The sequence below is a fragment of the Apis florea genome, unplaced genomic scaffold (genome assembly GCF_048593485.1).
Source record: "Apis florea isolate Af1SG1 unplaced genomic scaffold, ASM4859348v1 contig_3803_pilon, whole genome shotgun sequence".
NCBI classification, from domain to species: Eukaryota; Metazoa; Arthropoda; class Insecta; order Hymenoptera; family Apidae; genus Apis; species Apis florea.
This window is the reverse complement of record NW_028256864.1, coordinates 2,066,186-2,087,386: the sequence shown is the minus strand read 5'-3', so window position 1 is coordinate 2,087,386 and position 21,201 is coordinate 2,066,186. Positions and strand designations below refer to the sequence as shown.

The window sequence follows — 21,201 nt, the reverse complement described above, 5'->3', positions numbered from 1 at the left end:
ATAAATTTGTATTAATATTAAATGTATAGATATATAATAATTAACGTAAGAATTATTATATAATATAATAGATATAGATCATAAAATCTATTGTAAAATTTATAAATAATGTTGAAAATTTCATTTCGTTAAATTTTTTCATTTTATTAAATTGTATTTTAAATCTATAAAATTTTCTAAATAAAATTTTTATTTCAAAATGATTAGGAACAGACATTAAAAATTTACTAATTAAGATTAATAAATAAATAATAGAATTAAAAATATAAAAAGAAATAATAAAGTATAAAAAATTATTATCAAATAATGTTCACATTTTAAAATTTCTTTCTTCTCATTTATTTAATTTATTATTCTTGCTGAAAAATAAAAGAAACAATATAATAAAAATATAATAAAAAATAATGAGCAATGTAATAAAATAATGAAAGAGAAAATAAAATTTGTAAGGAAGACAACGTAATTGATATAATGACAAGTCTGCCTTGAAAGGAACCTTAAGAGGAAATGCTTAAAAAGGATTAAGAAAATTGAGAGAGGGGGATTAATGTGAACAAGGTAAGTCGATAGCGCGTGAACCGCGCCATCCTAAAGAACATAACTCTTTCACTCGTTTTTTCTTTTTTTTTTTTTTTTTAATCGATATTTAATATAACTCTATATTATCCGTCAACTTTTATTTATTATATATATATTTTTATATATTATATATTATAAAATTTAACTCCAAATTGCGATAATAACGTCTAATTGCAACGTGCGTGCGCGTGTACGTGTTGCGCCTTTGTGTGTGTGTGTTTTGCATTAATTTTTTTCTTTAATTCTCCCTTTCTCTCGCTCTCTCGCTTCCTCACTTTCTCTCTTCCATTCGTTTCGTTTTTTGTGATTATTATTATTCTTTTTTTTTTTTATTTTTATTTTTATTTTTTTTTTTTAATATTATTTTGTCTCTTAAACCGTACATCGGGTTATCTCCGACGTCTAAGTAATGTAATTGTTTTCTGTATCAGTGTCAATGTATTCGCCTGTATGTATGTATGTACTTATGTATATGTTGTACCTGTGTTTTGTACGCTGTGTACATATGGGTGGGTCGGTGGTTGTGGGTGAACGATTACAGGTGGTAATGTATCTTGCACTCGCGCGTACGTGACTGTGTACGTGTTTTTTTTTTTTTTTTTCTTTATCTACAGTTAAACGAATTCTACGCACTTACTCGTTAATCGGCAGAATAATATGCATTTCTTAATTTCGCTATAAGTATATTTAAACCGTCCGAAAACGTGTCAGTCGGCGCACCGTGACGGATTCGCCATCGCTCTCGTCGAGCCTTCTTCCATTCCAATTTGTTCCTATTTCTTTTATACTCTCATACTTGCCCTTTTTTTTTATAATATAAACTCAACACTCGATCCTCTCTCTCTCTCTCTCTCTCTCTCTCTCTCTCTCTCTCTCTCTCTCTCTCTTTCTCTCCCTTTTCCTTTTTTCCCTATATTCCATTTCTCGCATCTATGACGTTTCAATAAATAACACCTTGTATGAGAAAACACATTTCCCTCTTCCACTTTCGAACAATCATCGCCACGTTTCTCTTTATTTGTTATTCACCGTTACTTTTCCTTTATATTCATTTATTTCCACTCGACACGTCGCTCGACTCATTCGAAGGATTCGAAGTGATGATTAAAATCCGAATAATCCCTTAAGCAGCGTGTCCTTGGGCAATACAATTAAATGGACGCGGTGAACGATATATTATATATAAACGTTGATGTAACATGATGTGAATCGTTTTTTTCTCTTCTTTTTTTTTTTCTCTCTCTTTTTTCTTTTATTCTTAGCATCGCGAATACAAAAAATGCGCTCGATTATCTCGTTCGATGAACGATGAATTCGTATTATTGTTGGGCCGCCGCTTGAGGGATTAAACGTCACGCTAAATTACAATAAAGAGAAGAGGATTTTTGTTACGAGGCGAGGACGATACTTTACCGTGAAGAAAAAACTTATCTTATAAACTTTGTTAAAGTTTAAACTACAGTCACGCTACGCGGTCTGCTAAGCTGCGCTAAAAATGTGGGACACTTTTATAACTGTAAAGTATCGGCGACGCTCCCGGTACGCTACGAAACTCGAAACTTAGCGGCTTAAAAACTCGACTAAACCCGACGTTCTCGATAATTGGCGTTCGTTATTACAAGCAGAAAGAACGCTATATAATTGAATAATCGCTCGCCGCCATTTTTGTCTTCAATTTGGCGCCACAATGAACACGAACGTTTGAAATTTTTTTTTTTCGTTTGTATCAAGATTCAAAAAACAGTCGGATATTTAAGGGCACCAGGATCACCAGTAGAATTTATTACATTAATATTATAACCATTTCATGGAATTAATTTTCGACTAACGAAATTTTTCTATTATTCGCTTGACTCGAATTTTCTTTTTTTTTTTTTTATAATAACAACTTTGATCAAAATTCGTGTCCTAGAGATTATTATTTCGTCTTTTTTCTTTCGCGAGAAGAGAATACACGTATAAAACACTATTTATTCAACTATACAACATCCTCTGCCCAATGTCGACGACACGGTCACACGATCCGAGAGATCGCAGATCGATCGAGTCGCAAAGAACGTCGCAAACGCAATTAACTCACGGGGAACACGAGATTCTCGAGTATGGTTCCTCGATGATCGATCGATCATGTTCTTAGAATTTATCGAAGTTAGAAATTTTCTCGTATAATGAAAAGTTGAAAACGCGGGACCGAAATTATCGATTCGTGATCGTGAAGCGCGTTACCCGATCGTTACTCGCGTTCCTCTTAAAGCGTCTATAACGATAATTCGCCAACGATAATTCGTGTTTTTTGACGACCAAACCGTCTGCGTCTTTTAAAAAACGGTCGGCCTTACGTTTAATTAATATCTAACTAACGAGTTAACGTGTGTGTCTTCAACCGGAATCGTTGATCGCGTACAAAAAACGGACTTAACAGCGAAGTGAAACGTGCGGCCGCAACAAACGACGTCTCTCGAAAAAGGAAAGCCTATTGGTCGTTGATCGTCATCACATTGATATATATTGAATCCACGAAGTGTCTCTTCACGATCATTTATACAGTCCGTGCATCGAGCATCGGGGCCAAAACGATTTCCGTAATCCCTTTCGTTGTCGAGAATTTGCGTTCGTTCATTCATTGTATCGAGATTAAATTTGTATTTTATCTTTTGGATTTTTTTTTTTTTTTTGGTCGTAGCGATGAAAGGGACGAACATTCATGTACGATCCTTTTGTCGGTCTAGTTAATATTTCGTTTTTTTTTTTTCTTTTTGCTTTTAAAAGTCTGGGAAAAGGTTTATTCGATATGAAATTGACGGGGTATTTGTACGTTTGAAATGCACGATAAGCGATTTTATAATAAATTAAAACGACAGAAATTTAATTCTTTGCACTTTTGTTCCGTGTTGTTCATAAAATTACAATACAGTTCCATACAGTTTTCGTTTCTTTCTGAAAGTAGTATGTTTTATCAAGCACTTACAAGATTATTTTGTACAAAAGACAAGAAGCTTAACGTTATCGACAATCTAAGATATATCTAAGATAGTCTTTGCCTCTAACTAGAAACTATTCTTTCATAGGAAGAAAATGAAGAAACACGTAAAATAAAAGCGCAAAGAATCAATAAATTATCGAATAAAATTACCTACGAGTTCTAATATACAAATCCCAATACATATTATATAATTACACTAAATTCGCTAATTGTATCACATATAATGTTTTCGACATTTTCCAAAAATCACATCTCTCGTTTCAAGAGTAAAATACTACGTAATAGCCGGATTTATATAGCAAGGTTTCAATTTGGTTAAAAAAAAAAAAAAAAATCTATATTTCTTTTAACTCTTGAATTGTTGGAAAATTAAAAAAAAAAAAAAAGGAAGAAAGAAATAATATCAAAGTATCGACGATTACATTATTGCAATAAGAAGGAGGAAAGCGCACGATCGTCCGGAATGTCACGGAAATCGGATTGGCGTATTACGCTCGTGGCATCGTGGCACGATGGATGATTTATCAGCCAGTGGTGTATGTATTTCGCCCGGCCGACGAAAGCGAGGAAAGCCGGTAACGGTGCGTAAAAAACGCTTCGAGAGGCTTCACCGCGGCGATGGATATTATTATTTAGTTAAGAAGTACGTGTTTTACGTATAAAGAGACGCGTCATACAGTGCCGTACAGTACCAAAACGTTTATAATGCGCACATAATGTTACCTCGATTTAATCTCTATCTACGCGCTCGCGCAGACATCGTGTATGTAAAAGTGTTCCATTTTAGTCGTATTTCTTTTTTTAGTCTCGCTGCAGGTGTGTGTATATCGTGTGTATGTATCCGTGTGCCTGTGTTCCTCATACTTTTTTTTTCTTTTTCTGTTTTTTTTTTTCTTTTTTCCTTTCATTATATTTCCACGTGTTGCGTCCGTGAGCCGGCCAGGCCGATCCAGGGACAAAAGTTCCTTTTTTTTTTTTACTTTTTTTATTTATTTTATCTTTATTTTTATATATATATAATATGTCTCTCTAACACTTTTCCTTTTTTTTCTTTCCATTTCTGTTTCATCTTTTTTTTTTTACCATTTTTTGCCATTTCTTAAATCTTCTCTTTAAGCACAAGGGACCGTCGAATCTTGGCCGCGCCGTCGGAATTGTGATCTTGTTTCTTTCTTTTTTTTTTTCCACCCTTTTAATTATTATTATTTTTTTCTTTAATATGTATATATATTTATGATATTTATATATATGAGTGTATGTTTATACATATTATAGAGTCTCTAAAGTAGCTCAGAGAGGGAACTATGCGAACCACTAACGCGAAGTTGTACACAGCGTGGCCGGCTGATCATCGCATCGATGTCTCTTCTTTTTTTTTTTTTTATTTTGTTCGTCTCTTTTTTTTTCTTTTCGCTTCCAATTTTATATTATTCACTTTTTCTTCTGTCTTGATTCGTTATTTTTTATTTTTATTTTTTTTCTTTTATTTCTCTCGATCAACGTCTGTAACAAAAATGTGAAATGACTCGACTCGACTCGACATCGATGCGATTCCCAGCCATGCTCCACACCATGACACGACTTCGTCGACACGACGCTATTTCGTTCGGGTAATTCTTCACTTTTTTTTTTTTTTTTTTGCACCGTTTGCGTTTATTTAAATGTATAATCGGTTTGCTATGACGCGAACGACGGCCCGACCAACATTCTCCCGTACATCGCCAGTCCCCCCGTAATATAGATATATGTATATATTGTATAGGTCGTCCGTGGACCGTACTGGCAGGGCCCTTAATTAACCACTTTTTTTTTTTTCTTTATTTTAATTAATACAATATATATACTTCTTTATATGTGTATCATCATCATCATCATCATCATAACAACCGATATTTCTCAGTTTTCTCTCTCTCGTTTAATTTTATTATATCACGCAGCTATCTAACTCTCTCCCATTCGATCCTCTCTCCTCCTCTATTCTTGCATTTCTTCTCTATTTTATTTTCTTTTTTTCTTTTTTCCCTGTCGTATCGTTTTTTGTCACTCTCTTTCTCGCTCCCATTCGCGCTTCTCGTCTCTCTCTCACACGCACGCAATCGTATCACGCGTTTTCTCTCTCAAGCTTCGTCACACTTTCTCTCTCTCTCTCTCTCTCTCTCTCTATATATATATATATATATAATATATTTTATATCTGTATATATATATATATGTATATATATATATATTTGTATGTATATTTATATATATATGCATATATATATATATATATATATACACATATATATATATATATATATATATATATATATATATATACTTCTATATATCTTTCATATATATACTTTATGTTGCTTTTTATGTATACTTTATATATAACAATGTTATGTTTATTTAAGGCCCAATACGTTCTTTACGAAGGAAATAATCTGCAACAGAAAGGAGACGAATATACGGTTAAACGCTTGTACCTCTTTTGCTCCCTGTCGTAAGCACCGCGAGTATAGAACTATTCAGTCGATAGAGATGAGTCCGAGTGTTTTTTTTTTCTTTTTCTTTTCTTTTTATTTCGTGAGTGTTTCTTTTCTCTCTCTTTCTTTCTCTCTCTCTCTTTTTCTGCGTATTTTGTCATTCAGAGTTATTCTTTTCCCATCCTCTCTCTCTCTCTCTCTCTCTCTCTCGACGTCACTTCCGGACGCGACGATTCGTATCAAGGCTAAAAGAACGCAAGTAGATGTGTCCCGATATGATCAGACAGAGCGAAACGAATCGTTTCCTTCAACAACACTTTAAACGGTTAATATTCTTCGTCCAAATCGAATCGATTGTACAATAAAACTACGGAATATCGTTCATTTTATAATTATTTTAACAACATTGTATTTGAGAAAGAAAAATAGTCCTTATTGTTCAAGAATCGAATTTCTTTCCTCGAAGATTTCATCGATGCGTTTAATTTTATTCATCGCAATTCACTTTTGGACGAAGAACAATTTTCTTTTTTTTTTTTTTTTTATCATTACAAAATTTTAATTTTTCGCAAGGCTTATATAATCGATTAAATTTGGAATATAAACATAGAACGTTTTTAACTACCAAATATAAAAACGACTTTTCTCGGTGACGCTTATTTTTTTTATCTGTAAAAATTATTGCCAAAATTCGTGTCTGGCTGTCATCTATCTACCGTTCTGATTGCCTCGACGTGTCCTACGCTTTTCTTTCACGCCGTTCCTCCTACGATCCTGAGTTCGTTTTTTTTTTTTTTTGCACGCCATCGTGTCTCAACGCTCCCTAGGAAGGATCGCTGTAGATCAGAAGAAACAAGTAACTTTCGCACAAAAAAAAAAAAAAAAATCTGAAACTTCTTGTGATCTACTCAACGCGTAATAAAGCCTACCAGACTTTCAGAAATCCTTTTTTCGTAACATTTTGATAAAACAAATTAAACACACGATAGATCGTTTCGAATTAATTTATACAATATGTACAAGCGCAAGATTTTTAGTTTACAATTACATACATGCATCAGAATTCGAAATTGAGTTTGGAATGAGCCCGACAAGAAAAGTTATTAAAATGTTGAATTAATTTTTCAAGGAAAAATTGAAAGTTATCACGTTTTGTCTGGCAAATAATTTGAAACAATAATTTTTCCTATGTTTTCGACTTTTTTTTAAAATGTAAGTAAGTTAAGTGACTACGATACGAAAAGTGATGTATCATAACTTCCAATGTTGTTATTTTCTTTAAAAAAATTCAATTCAACATCTGGTTAACTTTCCTCGTCGAAATGAAGGATAATTAAATTACCCTCGAGTAGCGAATAACAAGAACATCCTTATATTTACTAATTACAGACTTTCACAGGTTAGAAAAAGCACGTGCATCACGTATAACGAATAAATCGCTTATAATACTTTTTATTATTTCTTACAAAAAGTTGTCCTTCGTCGGAACGTTTGAACGTGTGTATAATTCAAAATTTCTTTTTCTTTACACAATAATGTATCGTTTCGTGTAGTAACAATTAAGGGGAGGAAAAAACATAAAAAAGGAGAAAAAAAAAAAAGTAACGTTATCAGTTTTGAGAACGTAACAGGCTTTGAGAATATGTTGGTTAACATCTTATGTTATTATTTCGAGAAGAACCCATAACACGTAATTGAAAGTAGAAAAACCCAGTAGACTCTATTTTATTCGTACATTCTATTTCCCTTTCTATTTTTTCTTTCAGAAACACCAAGATCTTTGCGGAAGAAATAGAAAAAAGAAAAAAAAAAAAGAAGAGGTGAGAAAACAAGAAAGAACGAAAGAAAGAGGATCTTAACGCCTGAATTATCCTACGACGATTTTTGTGCACGACGATTTGTACGAAAGGAAGAAAAGAAAGCGAAGATTTTTAAAAAAGAGAAACGGGGAGAGAATAATGATAAAATAAAAAAGATATTAATAATCGCAATAAAAATAGTAATAATAATAATAATAATAATAACAGTAACGATAATAATAATAATAATAATAATAATAATAATAATAATAATAATAATAGTTGTAATTATTATATAATAGTAATAGTAACGGCATTAGGACGCAGTAATAGTTTCTGACCGAGAAAAAAGGAATATAACGTTACGGGTTCTTTCTTTTTCTTCTCTTTATATATATATATATATATATATATATATATATATAAAACAAAGAATCGAAGGATGGGTGGGGGGAGGGGAGGGTCAGGGGAAGAAAGAAAAACAAAACGAAGAAATTTACAACGATCGCAAATTAACAACAATCAATATCAGTTACTTGTTTCCCCGCTCGAAATATCGATTTTTCAAAGCCGGCCCGGCCTCGCGTGTATAATTCAAGATCCGAAGCATAACGAGCTCCAAACGAAGTCGGTTGTTTGGGCAATCGTGAAATCGGGTTGCGCAGGTCTCTTTACGGATAAGATTAAAGATTATTGTATTATCTCGGTTATGAAACGGCCCTGCTCTATCGTTCATACACAGTTTTCATCGTAGATGCCGAAACGAGAATTTATGTACAACACATTGCGTGAGAGTAACCAGAACAACCATACCTTCGTCTTCGAATCGCGATTCGATCGATTTGCCGTCCGTAACACTCGATTCGAGGATCTTAATTATGGGCTGGAATCGAAGGGGTTGAAGAAAGATCGTGCAAACACGACATCCATATGCTCCTCTCTTCGAAAAAGACGTAATAATTCTCTTTGTATATATGCTCTTTCAGTATACTCTTTTCTCGATTAAAAAGAAAAAAATTTCATAAATTAAAAACGTTATCTACGAAAAATTAAATTTCATCTAATTCCCTCTTTTCTCGAATAATAATCTTTTTCTCGATCCTCGAAGACTGTTTTTTAACATAATTTCGGATGGATGACAGCTTCCAAGGATTATATAAACGGACGTAAATTTTCAACGAGGTACGATAATTTTATAAAAGTAATCGAAGCAAAGAAGAAAGGGAAGAAGAAACGAGAAGAGAAAAGAAACGCGAAAGAAAAAACAGCCTCTCACTACTCGCACCACGAATTCTTCGAACCCTTCGAGACGCTTCTCGCTCGTCAATCGGCCCCAAAAAAGCACGTGCTTTCCAGCGACTTCCTAGGTAGCAAACGACGCGCAGCCATCTTTCGTCGAATAACGCATCGCCATCTCCGAATTTTAATCTCTCTCTTTCTTTCTCTCTCTCTCTCTCTCTCTCTCTCTCTCTCTCTCTCTCTCTCTCTCTCTCTCTCTCTCTCTCTCTCTCTCCCCGTTCTTTCATTTTCGTTTTTCCTTATTTTCCGGACGGTGGAACTCACCTTGACAGAGCAAGGCCCGGCGCTACTCGCGTACCGCTTTGTTCGTCAGCGTCGGGACGCCCTGCGCCGCGTCGATCGTTCAGCTGTCGACGCTGAAAAGCTCTTTGTGAAGGGCCGGGAACTCGAGGTGCGGCTGGGACCGTTTGAACTTCGCCAGGGCGTCCATGTGCAACAGGGAGATCTCGCGGAGCTGTGGTATCTTGGCGAGGATCGCGTCGCACACCGTCACGTCGCCCTTTATGGGCGACACGTGGTTACGATCCAGCTCCGACCTGAGCGCCCTGATCACCGCCTGAGACAGTCTCGTGATTTCCGCGAGCCCTTTCAGCCCCGGCCGATCTGAAACGTTATTTTCGAATATGTTTATTTCTATGACATCGCATATGGAAACAGGGTATCTCGATGTTTGAATCCAAAATGTTGTGTTGCCACATTTGACACATTGTAAAAAGTATATCGTACGGTGAATTTCGTTTTTTTAGTTGAGCGATTTTTGTGAGGAATACAAATTAATACGATAATAATTTTTTCAAGAAGTCTTTTTAAATTTGACCAAATGCAACACGAGATTGTTTAAAAAAAATCTTAAGCACAATTTTATTCTCGACCGTGTTGATTATATTTTAAAATTTATCAACTTGATTTTCTATCAATTTAAACGATCTTTATCCTTCTATTCTTGTTTGATCAGTCATGTTGTATCCGAAACGATTATAATCCCCGAGCAAAAGCGAAAGCTTAAAATCACAGAAATTGTTTACTTCGTCTCCGTCTTGTATTCGTCTTCGTTACTTTTGCCGAGTTGTTGCTGGTCGAGGGGAGGAGGGATAGAAGGGGGAAACGAGATGCTTCCGTCGAACGAGTATTTATAAGCGACGATTAATTTTGTGGAGGAGAGTTGTGACGAAATGGGACGAATTAAGCGGGCTGAAGATAATTAGGGGACCGTGTTCCTGGATAATTTTAGAGAGTGAATCAGGGGACAAAGAGAAGAATGGCGGGAACTTGATATCGTGATATTTATATATACAGTAATATCGAGTAATTTAAATGGAAAGATAATCCTTTTCCAATCGAAAGTTATTTTTGATTTTCTATGCATTTCTTTGCCCGATGATTATTTTAGACTCGATTTTTCTTTCGTGAACACTGCGTGATTAATTAATCGCGATGATTTCAATATCATCCTCTTCCCAGTTATCGAATCGATTATATCGTTGAAGATACTCGACTTTGAAATGAATAAATTCTTTTGACTTTTAAAGAGCACGAAAGCATCAAAGATCGTAATTGCATTTATTCAGCTTAACGAGACGCTACTATTTCTTCTCCATTTTTCTTTTTTTCTTTTTTTTTTTTTTTTTTTTTTTTTACATAAAAAAGAATCCCGTGATGTATTCATGATCGATCGACTGTAAAAAAGATACAACCAAGATACCTTTGATTAACGACAAGTGTTATACACGATTGAAAAAAGAAAACGATTTTTTTTGAAAGCATAACTAACCGGGGCTAAGGAGAACCGCTGCACTGTAAAGAGCCAGCTCTGTTTCCGTAAGCTTCAATTCGGCAATACTCCTGGCCAACTCAAACACGCAAGAGACAAGCTTCATTTCCGCCGTATCTGTCGTGTAAAACGCGTCCTGAGGCAACATAGTGTCACCGTAAAGGACACAGTTCTGCTGGAGATCGAGGTACCTGCTCATACGTAGCACAGCCAACTCGAAGGAACCTGAAAGCATCGTACAGTGATCCATAATCTGCTAGTAATAATTGAAATAGTAAGCAATTTAGCAAATTTATTTTCTAAAAATTGATCCGTTCGTTGATTTATACTCGACAACAGGAACAAAAGCTTGTCTGTGTTAAATTTATATGGCAATCTAAACAGTCATGAAAAAAAATATTGAAATTCTTGTTAACAGTCAGCTCAATGATTACGCGGCGTGGAATTAGACTTTTATCTGCCCGCTTGTTACAGTTTTTCTTCCTCCCAAGATAAGACGCACGACTACGCGAATATTTATTTAACTCGAGTAATATTTAGCTTTAACAATATTTTTTAATAACACACGCGGGATTCACATTTGCACAATTTCTTCTTCGTTTCCCTTCTCTGTTGAGAATAATTGATTTCTCTTGGATTAATTATCATACGTTAAAAATCTGACAAAACAAATAAACAAATTTACACTTGATTTATAAAGCTAGATGATAAAAATCGATGATGGAATCGATGTCTCTGGCACGTCTTCTTCGAAAGAGGAATAACTAAATTCAGATCACACTTACCAGCCTTTAATAGAACAATCTGGTCGTCCTGCGAGAGCTTCATGAATCCAGGAACCATCTTGGCGAACTCGATGATCTGCTGGATAACGGTGGTTAGTTTTTGGGCACACTCGAGCCAGAGCTGCTCGTGCGCCATGTTCTTGTAGTAGATCAATCTGGAGAGGTCGTGCGGCTTCCGGAAAGATTCCTGGATCTGTTCCGTCGACAGCAGACACGTTCTTGCGTGTGCATCCGCTATCGTTTTTGAGAGCAGCTCGCTGATCTGTGCCGGATCTACGAAAATTCATCGGAGAGACGGGTTGAAATCTTGCTCCTTAAAAAGTTTCATCCAGCATAATCGAAATGAATATCCAAACAATCATATTCTACGTATCGAAATGACTATTATAAAATATATATGTATAACACAGAGAAAAGAATTGTCAATTTTTGTGAATAACGTATAACATGAATAATCGAATATACATATGTATAATATATTAAGCGACAGTTAAAAGAAGAAAAAAAATTCTACTTTGGTTAGTCGATTGTTTTTTTAATTTTTAAAAATGACGCGATTTATGCAATCGTATGCTATACTTTTACAAGTTAGAATGCAATGATTCGAAATGAGAGAGCACGTTTTCCAGGTTAAGATCACGAGAGCTAATATGGGCGGTCGAAACTTAGGATCTGGTCGGTTCTAGATCTCTATAATTACCGCACTTTCAAACTACATTATCGCCACAGTTTACCAGACCCATTTCACTTTGGCTCTCAAGACCGGGAACTTTAAACAATTCCAACAGTTTGACGCGAATCGCCACCGAGAAATTCAAACCCTTTCATTCAATCTCCTCTCGAATCAACCGGCCATCCTTTATCCTCGTTTCCTTGTCCATAATTATGGGAACATCGATCAAATGCATCCTGCTATTTACCTCGACAGAGTTTCCGTACAATTTATATTTAGGTTTTAATTATAGGATGTTTAAACTTCCAATAAAACGATGCATTCTAACCTAATATACCAGATAAACTTCTTCGTGCAGAGTATGGAACCCAGATAACTTTGTCTTCCCGACCAAAAAAATTCTCCCGAAATTTCTCTCAAATTCATCGTTCAGAAACACAGAGAAAACGTACTCTCCCATCGACGACGAAAAAGAAGAAGAAGAAGAAGAAGAAGAAGAAAAAATACAAAATACAAAATAAAAACACCGATCGGTTCGATTCACGAGCCGAGAAAAAAAAATCAGAATGTATCTCAAACCGTAACAAAAAAAAAAAAAAAAGAAAAAAAAGAAAAAGAAAAGAGAAACGAAAGAAAAAGCACGACACATGCCCATGCAAAGGGACACAAACGTAACCTCACATCTCGCATGGGACATACTGGGCAGACTCGGCACTTCGTCGTCCTCGGATGGATTGCTGACCCTCTGTTGCTGACCGCTCAGAAAGGTCGTCGAGTCGACCATCGTGTACGAGCCGTGGCCCAAGCTGGCCAGCTCGACGGTGGTCTCTTGCTTAACAGCAACGATTCCACCCCCGCTCAGGGAGCCGGCACCGCCGCCGCCACCGGCGGCCGCACCGCCCCCGGTGCCAGAACCGCTCCCTCCACCACCCGAGCCACCACCACCGGATCCACCACCATTACCACCGCCACCACCGCCACCACCGCCTCCGCCGCCGCTACTACCACCACCACCGCCACCACCACCACCACCACCACCACCCCCCGTGCTGCTTCCGGTCGTCGAGGCAGACAGCGACTTCCCTGGTACGCGAAAAGTCAAAGGTTCACTCGGTCTATGCACCCTCTTTGCCGCCACCTTCCTACTGCGCGCGTATTTTTCTCCTTTTCTCTCTCTTTTCGTCTCTACGTGTTATTTTTCATCTTTCTTTCTTTCTTTTCGCTATCTTTCCCCTAAGCGACAAATCATACGGATAAAACGCGAGATCCTCGAGTTTTTGGTCGAATGGAATCGGCTCGCAGAGGATAGGGGGATACGTAGGGATTTGCTGCGGGATCTTTACGGATGAAACTTTTCGTTGCACACACACGATCGATCCCGTCTTTTTTGAATTTGGAATTTAAAAATTGTTTTTTCTTTTTTTCTATGCGTTAGTGAATTAAACAAGTGTCGTTGTAATTAGAACTGTGCAAGGCGAAAGTATGTATTATTCGAGGCTTGGAAGAAGAGTCTAAGGAATGTGTATTCAAACGGATGAAACGAGCGAATCTCTTGCTCGTGTATCGTCGTCCTTTTAATCTTCTTCTCAGCTCTGAATAGCATAGAGTATACGTAAGATTTTATGTTAAAGAAGTGAATCTTTTATACGGAGATTAATTAACAGAGTGATCAGTGATTCGCATGCATTTACGAGGGTCACGGCTTTTTAAATGTTTTTTAAAAGTAGCTTTTCAAACTCAATTTCTATCTTTATGATCGTTACTTGAAGACACGCGATATCAATATTAACATTCACCGAATGCGTCTCGTTCAGTCAACTGGCAGCAGTGATAAACACAGTAATTGTATCAGCCGCGTGCTACTAAAAGGGACCAGTACTACTTGGCGCTGCTTGTTCATCGATTGACATCTTGTTACCACTCTTTCGTTAACAATAAACTTCAATGGAACTATAAAGTAACGGGTTGGCTCGGCTTCAGCTACGTTTGCCAGTCGGCCAGATTCACGTTCGATCAAAATTGAAAATGTGTGTATCGCGTCAAAATTTCCGTATTATTAACGTATCTTTTATCTTTTATATGTGAAAATACAGAAATCGTTTTTTTTTTTTGAGAAGAATTTCACCAGTGATAGATTCGATTTTAAAGATCAAGTTTCATCTCGATATTTGGATTTCTTTTCACTGTACATTGGAAGATTCAAGCGGAAGGAAAACGGACAGATTGAAAGATTGAGCAGAATTCAGCATTGAGAGATTCAGAAACGTACGTATCCCCATTTTTCAAATTATATAATATTTAATAACCTATTATTGATTATTTATATCTCTTGTAAACGAAATCAAGAATTTCTCCAAACTTTTTTGAAAAAAGTTTCAGAACCCGATATCCAAATATTTCTTTCTCGTTCTTCTCGGAAAGAGAGAGAAAGACAGACAGACAGACAGACAGAGAGAGAGAGAGAGAGAGAGAGAGAAAGAGGGATAAATTAAAATACTCACCGGTGGTGACCACGCTGGGAAGTACCCCAGCCGCTGTGACAGCGGAGGGCGTATCAGGGGCGACAGTGTCCGCGACCTGCGTCTGCGTCGGTCGTGGATCGTAGGTCGTCGTGCTGTCGACGTAGTCGGCGCTAAGCTCGTAGTTCGTCATCGCTTGATGATTGTAATAACCCGACCCGCCCGTGCCGGGGCCAGGGGAAGCGTATTCACTACCGCCATACGTATACCTGCGCCCACAAATCGAGATGAGGATAAAAACTTCCTGTCCAATTGACCGTTACGAGTTTAATTGATGATTATCGATGTAATGACATTTTACTTGTTATAAGAATATATATTAATACTTGTTAATATTTATGAAAAAAGTAGAAAATGTTCGTATAATATTCGAGGAACGAGGGTGTTATATTTGTCGTTGATGTTTTAGAATCGCTCACCCGCCATTGAAAGGATGATGCTGATCCGAACTGCTTGGGGTCTGATGTTCAAACACACTGCTGTCGGGCGCAGTCTCGGAGGCCGCTCTCATTTGTGCCTTGTGGAACCTAACTTCGTCCTCGACCTTCTCCCGCTGCTTCTTCGACATGCGCCCGAATTTAACGGCTGGAAAGAAGAATAACGCACAGTGTAAATGTCCACTCGAATTCTTATAACATACCAAAAAGTTATATATGTACATAATAATTTAATTAAATTGAAAACGCGAGAAGAAAATCTTTCAATTTAGGATCCACGTACGTATTTACTCGTCATAAAAATCACTATACATCTCTTTAACGACAGATCCAAATGATTTTCCTTTCGACAACAATTTCTCTTTTCCACCAACGCCATACAAAAGCCGAGCACGCACTAAATCAACCGGGATCGTCGATTTTGAACGTTTCTCCCACCATCGCGTTTCGATCGTTTTGCATAGACGCGTCGCCCGGAATTGAATTGATCGTGTTGTGCGCGGGTTAATTGGATGGCGATCGATCCGATCAAACTTGGGAAGAGTGTGACTTTAACGAAGATCGAGGATCGATCGTGCATGCTCCCGTTTATAAAGTGGACGGGAGAGAAACGCCACGAAAGAAACTGTTCTGATTCGAGGAACGCGGAAGTTCTTTGCATCTCGTCGTTACTTCTTCGCCGTCGTTATCGCCCGGCTCGGGATGCACCCACCCATCCCAGTGACGTCACCGCAGCAGCTCACCGACACCAGCGCGAGCCGACAGTAGGGAGAGCGCGCGCACGAACGCGCGATACGACTACGTCACGCGAAGCGTTCAACAACCGCTAGAACCTGAATCGTCTTCGTATTCCTTTTTCTTCCGTGTTCTCCAGTTTCTCAAGTTCATTCGCGAGTTCAGAGACGAGACGCGCCTATTTTCAAACGAGCCATTGTTGCCGCGGCTTCCGATACGAAAATTGATCCCGCTTCCGGGGAGGAGGAGGAATTTGAATCCGTCCGATTTAAAAGTCGCGTGAAATGAAAGGAGCTGGGTGAAAATGGATTTATCGATTAATCGAATCGAAGGTTTGGAATTGATTCGTTTAATCAGTCGTGGGAGTTTTTTGTTTGGATTCATTTTAAGTTTAAGAAAGATTAGGTAAGACTGTAATGGACGAGATGGACGACACGTATGTTTAAAAGAACGGTGTTAGATTCGTTTTAACGATCTCCATTTACTCGATCGAGCGCTTTCGTGCAGGATTTCAAAGTGTTAAAAATAGATCCAATTGTGAGAATCCTATGAGCGAATCGAAAGAGGGCGGACGGACTCTGTTCCAATTCATAAGAAAACGATTCAGATACGCTTCTACGAATAAATCTTTTGGTGAATAATTTTTTTCATTCCGGAAAAACATGGATCGTAACACGGTACAACTTAAATCTTTCCGATAAGTAACCATTATTTCCTCTCTCTGTCTAAAAACCTACGATTTTATAAAATTTCAAGATACGACCAAAAAGAAAAAAAAAACACTTACTTCACCGATCCATGCTTCCCGACAAATTAAAAAAGAAAAGACATCTTGGATGAATCCAAACAGATCCTAATCCGTCCAAAATCCGCATCGCATTAATCAAATCCCAACTCCATCCCTCTCCCTTCTCCTCCCTCATTCACGCTCCAAAAACCGAATCTTGGCGCCAGATTCAGAGGCAAGGCAGCGCGCCCTCCCTTCGAACTCTCTCTCCCTCGAACTCTCAACGAAAATCTCGGATCCGTTTGCTCGGCGACACACGCGTCACTTCACGCACACCGACTTCGTGATGTATAAGGGCGGAGGGGACGGGGAGTTAGCGCGAGGAAAAGATCCTCCACAACGGTTTGTGAACGAGAAACTGGTGAAAAGGAGGGAGAGAGAGAGAGAGAGAGAGAGGGGCAGAGGCGAGTCTCTCGCGACCGTCAGCTGCCAGCTGAAACCGCTATCGGGATCGCGCGAGAGAGAGAGAGAGAAAAGCGGCTGGACGAAGAGGTAGAAGCGGAGGGTGATCGACCGAACGTGGCGAATGAGGGACAGAGAGGGCGAACGGGGGCTCGCGGCGATAAGACGAGGACGGAACGAGGCAGGCGAAAGAGGCTCGAGAGGGAGGGAAGGAGGGAGAGAGAGAGATGACAACAGGAAGAGTATGCGCGCGCGCTACCGGTAGCACACGATGCACACGAGCGTGTGTACGAGAGAGAGAGAGAGGACTACTGGCTCCTTATCAACCGCAGAGCAAATACTCGCTGTGCGAGAGCGAGACCGCGAGAGAGAAGCGATTATCGAGGCGGGGATTCGGTCTCGTTCGGTGATCCGCGCCAGGGTGGAGATTCGCTCTCGTTCGCATCGAACGCTTCGCGCCGCGTTTTCACGAGAGTCGAGGAGGAGTCGTGGGCCACGAGGTGCGCGAGGCCGGCAGGCACACCTCCTCTGCGCTGCGAGATTCGACGAATGGGGACGTCAATGACCTCGCGGAGCGTTCCGGCTGGTGAGGTGTTCGACAGCGTTTCGGTTTTGACAGCGGGGAGAGCGGTGGAGGGGAAGAGAGAGAGGTCGGAGGGGGAAGTTGAGAATGCGAAGAAGGTTCGAGGAGAGGGAAGGAGTGTATCGAGGATGCGTAATTAATTTATGGCCGATCGAATGAGTTATGGCTGGATAGACGGCTGTCCTTACGTATTTGGTATCGGGAGAGAATTCCATGGAAGAGAATTTCTTGGAAGTTGTCGCTTGTTTTGTCCAGTTTCAGAATATTACTCGTGACCCGACCTCCGTTCGGATCCGGCGCGTGAAGGGTTTGTTCTTGATCTAGGAAGAATCTGTATAAATGCATCCTTCTTTACTTCCGTTACTATTTTCTTCTTTTTATTTCTTCTTACTGTTTACGAGGCAAATGATCACGAGGCTTCTGGGAAAAGGTTTTTTCGAGAAGGCTAATAAGAAATCTTGAGATATCCGAGTTGGAAGAGCGATCGTACCGCGAAACGCGATTTTTATTAGAATTTCGCTGCGTTTAAAAACGGAGGAAACATTCGAGGAAATGAGCTGGTGAATTCAAAGGTGAACGGCTGATTAACGGTTAAAGGCGCAGATTTCAGATCGATCGATCGATAAATGTTATTTTAATCTGTCGATTAGAGGAGGATGTTATCCGATAAGCGGCATAAACGAGAGGAAGACCGATTGAATCCTTATCGGGCATTTGCAAACAATCGAGAAGATGGTCGATTATCGAAAAATCAACCAACCTGTACGAGATGGGATATTTTCGACTAAAAAAGTCTAAAAGAGAAAAATGTTGTACACCGAGAGGAACAATCTTCATAATTTTATGAAGCTAGCTCTAAGAAATGTCAAACGATGTGTAGAAAACTAAAGAAAAAAAAAAAAGAAAACACGAAAGGCAAAGTTCATTCTTTCGTATCAAAAGCAGCTGGCGCGATTTCATTCAGACACAACCGCAATGTCCTGCTTTTCGGCTGCGGCACTTATCGAACGTGGCTTTTTATCTGACAGGCAGAAATCTGAAAATTCAGCGAGTGTTCATTAAAAAACTTTACGAGCACTCGCAAAAAAGCGAAACTGTCGAAACAACCTCTGTGGAACACTTCAACACTCGTAGAATCGTGCTTTAAAACGCTATTAAACAATTTCGAATCCTTTTCCAAAATTCCTCTCTTCAAATTCACTCTTAATAATTACGCGTCTTGCGATTCATTTTCATAATGTACAAAGAAACTTTCTCAAAAAAAAAAAAAAAAATAATAATTTATCTTCCAAGAATTCAGAATTCCTGCTTCCATTCATGAAATCGTCATCGAAATGTCAAAATCTTGGAAACTTGGAGAGCAACCTGCTTCCACATTATCGAAACGCAAACGTTAAACCCCAGGAACGTCGTTAAACGTGTCCAAGACATCTCGTGTACACTCTAGGCCCGATAAGGTGCAAGCAACTCGGTAAGAGGCCTAGCTGCATCGAGAGGAGAGCGAAAGAGCGAGAGGGAGGAAGGCGTGCGGGGGTGTTGAGACGCGGAGGGGGGATCGGGTCGAGAGGAGGGCTGGACAGCCTCCGATAAAGGGTCGTACACCCCGAGCGGCACGCGTGGCCGCTGCTATCCCTGTGTATCTGATTTGACGAGTCTCCTTCTCTCTCTCTCTCTCTTCTTCGCCCGTCCTTCTCTGTCGTTTCATCGCGACGATTCGAATGTTTACGAGCCGTGTGTCGTCATGGTAATGCGTGGAACGCGTAAATTTGCGAAATTTCGTATCGACCGAAACGAGTGAAATTGGAAAAACGTTTCCCTCTGAAAATCTCTCCCAAATATATATATATATACACATCCGATCAGATCATTGTGACACTTGTGTTTCACGTGAATTGGCTTTTGTTGAAATTTCACTTTAACGTCGTTTCATAGGGAACAATGGATTCGGATGGGATAATACAATGCATGGCCAATTTGCGTTATCGAAACGTTGAAGTTGTTTCTTCGTTTCTCCCCCTCCCCCCGATGAAATATCTTTCTTTTTTTTTTTTATTTTAGACACACGAACTGTTCGTACGCAAACATATTGATAATTTTTACGGAACGTTCGCGCCTGTGTCGAAAGTATAAATCGTATGTATTATGATGTATAAGCTGTGCAAACAAGCAGCACACGTTAACTGTATATTTCATGAATATGAATCGTGACACCGAATGAGATATAGATACGAAAAATAGTGTATAGGGATAGGGATCGAGTCGTGATATAAATTCTCGTTTCGCAATTCATCAATCTTGCCGCGTTCGTGGTGGCAATGACAGAAGGCACGTAATACACAATTTACGTGTCGTGTAATTTCAACCGAGCGATAATTCGTTCGAAACAAAGAAATTTCTTTTTCATATATCGAACGCTTCTCTTCGCGTTTTGTTGCATCGTTTGTTTCTCCTATGCGCGACACTCGTGCAATAAGCATATTATCGTATACAGTTCACTTTTGTTTGTCAATTCCTTCCTCTCTCCGTCCCCGCTCGCGGCTGTAGATAATAAAAATCGAACGATCCCTCGCGGCGTATCTAAAATTGCATTAGAACGCGAAGATTCTGAATCAAGAGCGAAAACACGATTCGACCGTCCTCGATAAATTTTTTAACAGAGAAACAATAAAATGTGAGAAACACTTCATATTCGTCGCAAATCATCGAAAGAAAATGAAAAATAAAAGAGACATTCGTTTCTCTATCTATTTTCCTTCCCGTATGTTTGTAAATATTCGAATTTAATAAAAATCGAAAAAAACAAAAAAAAAAGGAAATTTATAACACAAAGAATATGATATTATTAATACCAATTTTTCAGAATAAACACTCGCGTTCGATATAATGATCCAACGGATATAGATTGCTCATCGGATCGGCATCGTTTCCCAAGCGACGATCGTTACGTTTTTTTTTCTCTCGTTAAAGGATTATTGCGAGTTCTCTCTCGGACAACCTTGAAGCTCTTCGAGAAAACGGAGGCTCGGATACGCAGCACTCACCATCTCTAGACATGCCGAGGCGTAGGCACTTTTGCAACCGACAGTACTGGCACCGGTTTCTGTTTACACGGTCGACCACGCAATTCTTGTTCCGCGGACATTGATAGTTGACGACCGACGACTGGGACCGCCTGAAGAAGCCTTTGCAGCCCTCGCAGGTGATCACGCCATAATGAACACCGCTGCTCTTGTCGCCACACACCTTGCACGGGATTATTTCGATCTGGGCTGAAATCAAAAAACGGGAGAAAAAGGGTTAAATTCGTGATCGCTCTGGTAATTGAGAATCGGCGTGGCCCGTTCACTTTCGTTTCGTTTCTCTTGCTCGATCTACATC

At 38.8% G+C, this 21,201-nt stretch overlaps 1 protein-coding gene across 7 annotated transcripts in view; it reads right to left on the bottom strand.

Annotated features, from left to right (window-relative positions):
* Window positions 1-613: 613 nt before the first annotated feature.
* Window positions 614-21,201, bottom strand: part of Hr3 (nuclear hormone receptor 3 ROR-beta) — a 117,694-nt gene continuing 97,106 nt past the window's right edge. For 6 of the 7 annotated variants that reach the window (XM_086916695.1, XM_086916690.1, XM_086916694.1 and 3 more), the window contains 8 exons: window positions 20,865-21,092; window positions 15,299-15,464; window positions 14,862-15,088; window positions 13,042-13,443; window positions 11,688-11,960; window positions 10,903-11,127; window positions 9,396-9,734; window positions 614-5,991 (listed from right to left, as the gene is read on the bottom strand). In XM_086916695.1, coding sequence (XP_086772821.1) covers window positions 9,475-9,734; window positions 10,903-11,127; window positions 11,688-11,960; window positions 13,042-13,443; window positions 14,862-15,088; window positions 15,299-15,464; window positions 20,865-21,092 — 1,781 coding nt within the window. In that variant the 3' untranslated portion in view covers window positions 614-5,991; window positions 9,396-9,474. The remainder of the gene's footprint in view (window positions 5,992-9,395; window positions 9,735-10,902; window positions 11,128-11,687; window positions 11,961-13,041; window positions 13,444-14,861; window positions 15,089-15,298; window positions 15,465-20,864; window positions 21,093-21,201) is intronic. The other variant, XM_086916696.1, reaches the window with a different exon arrangement.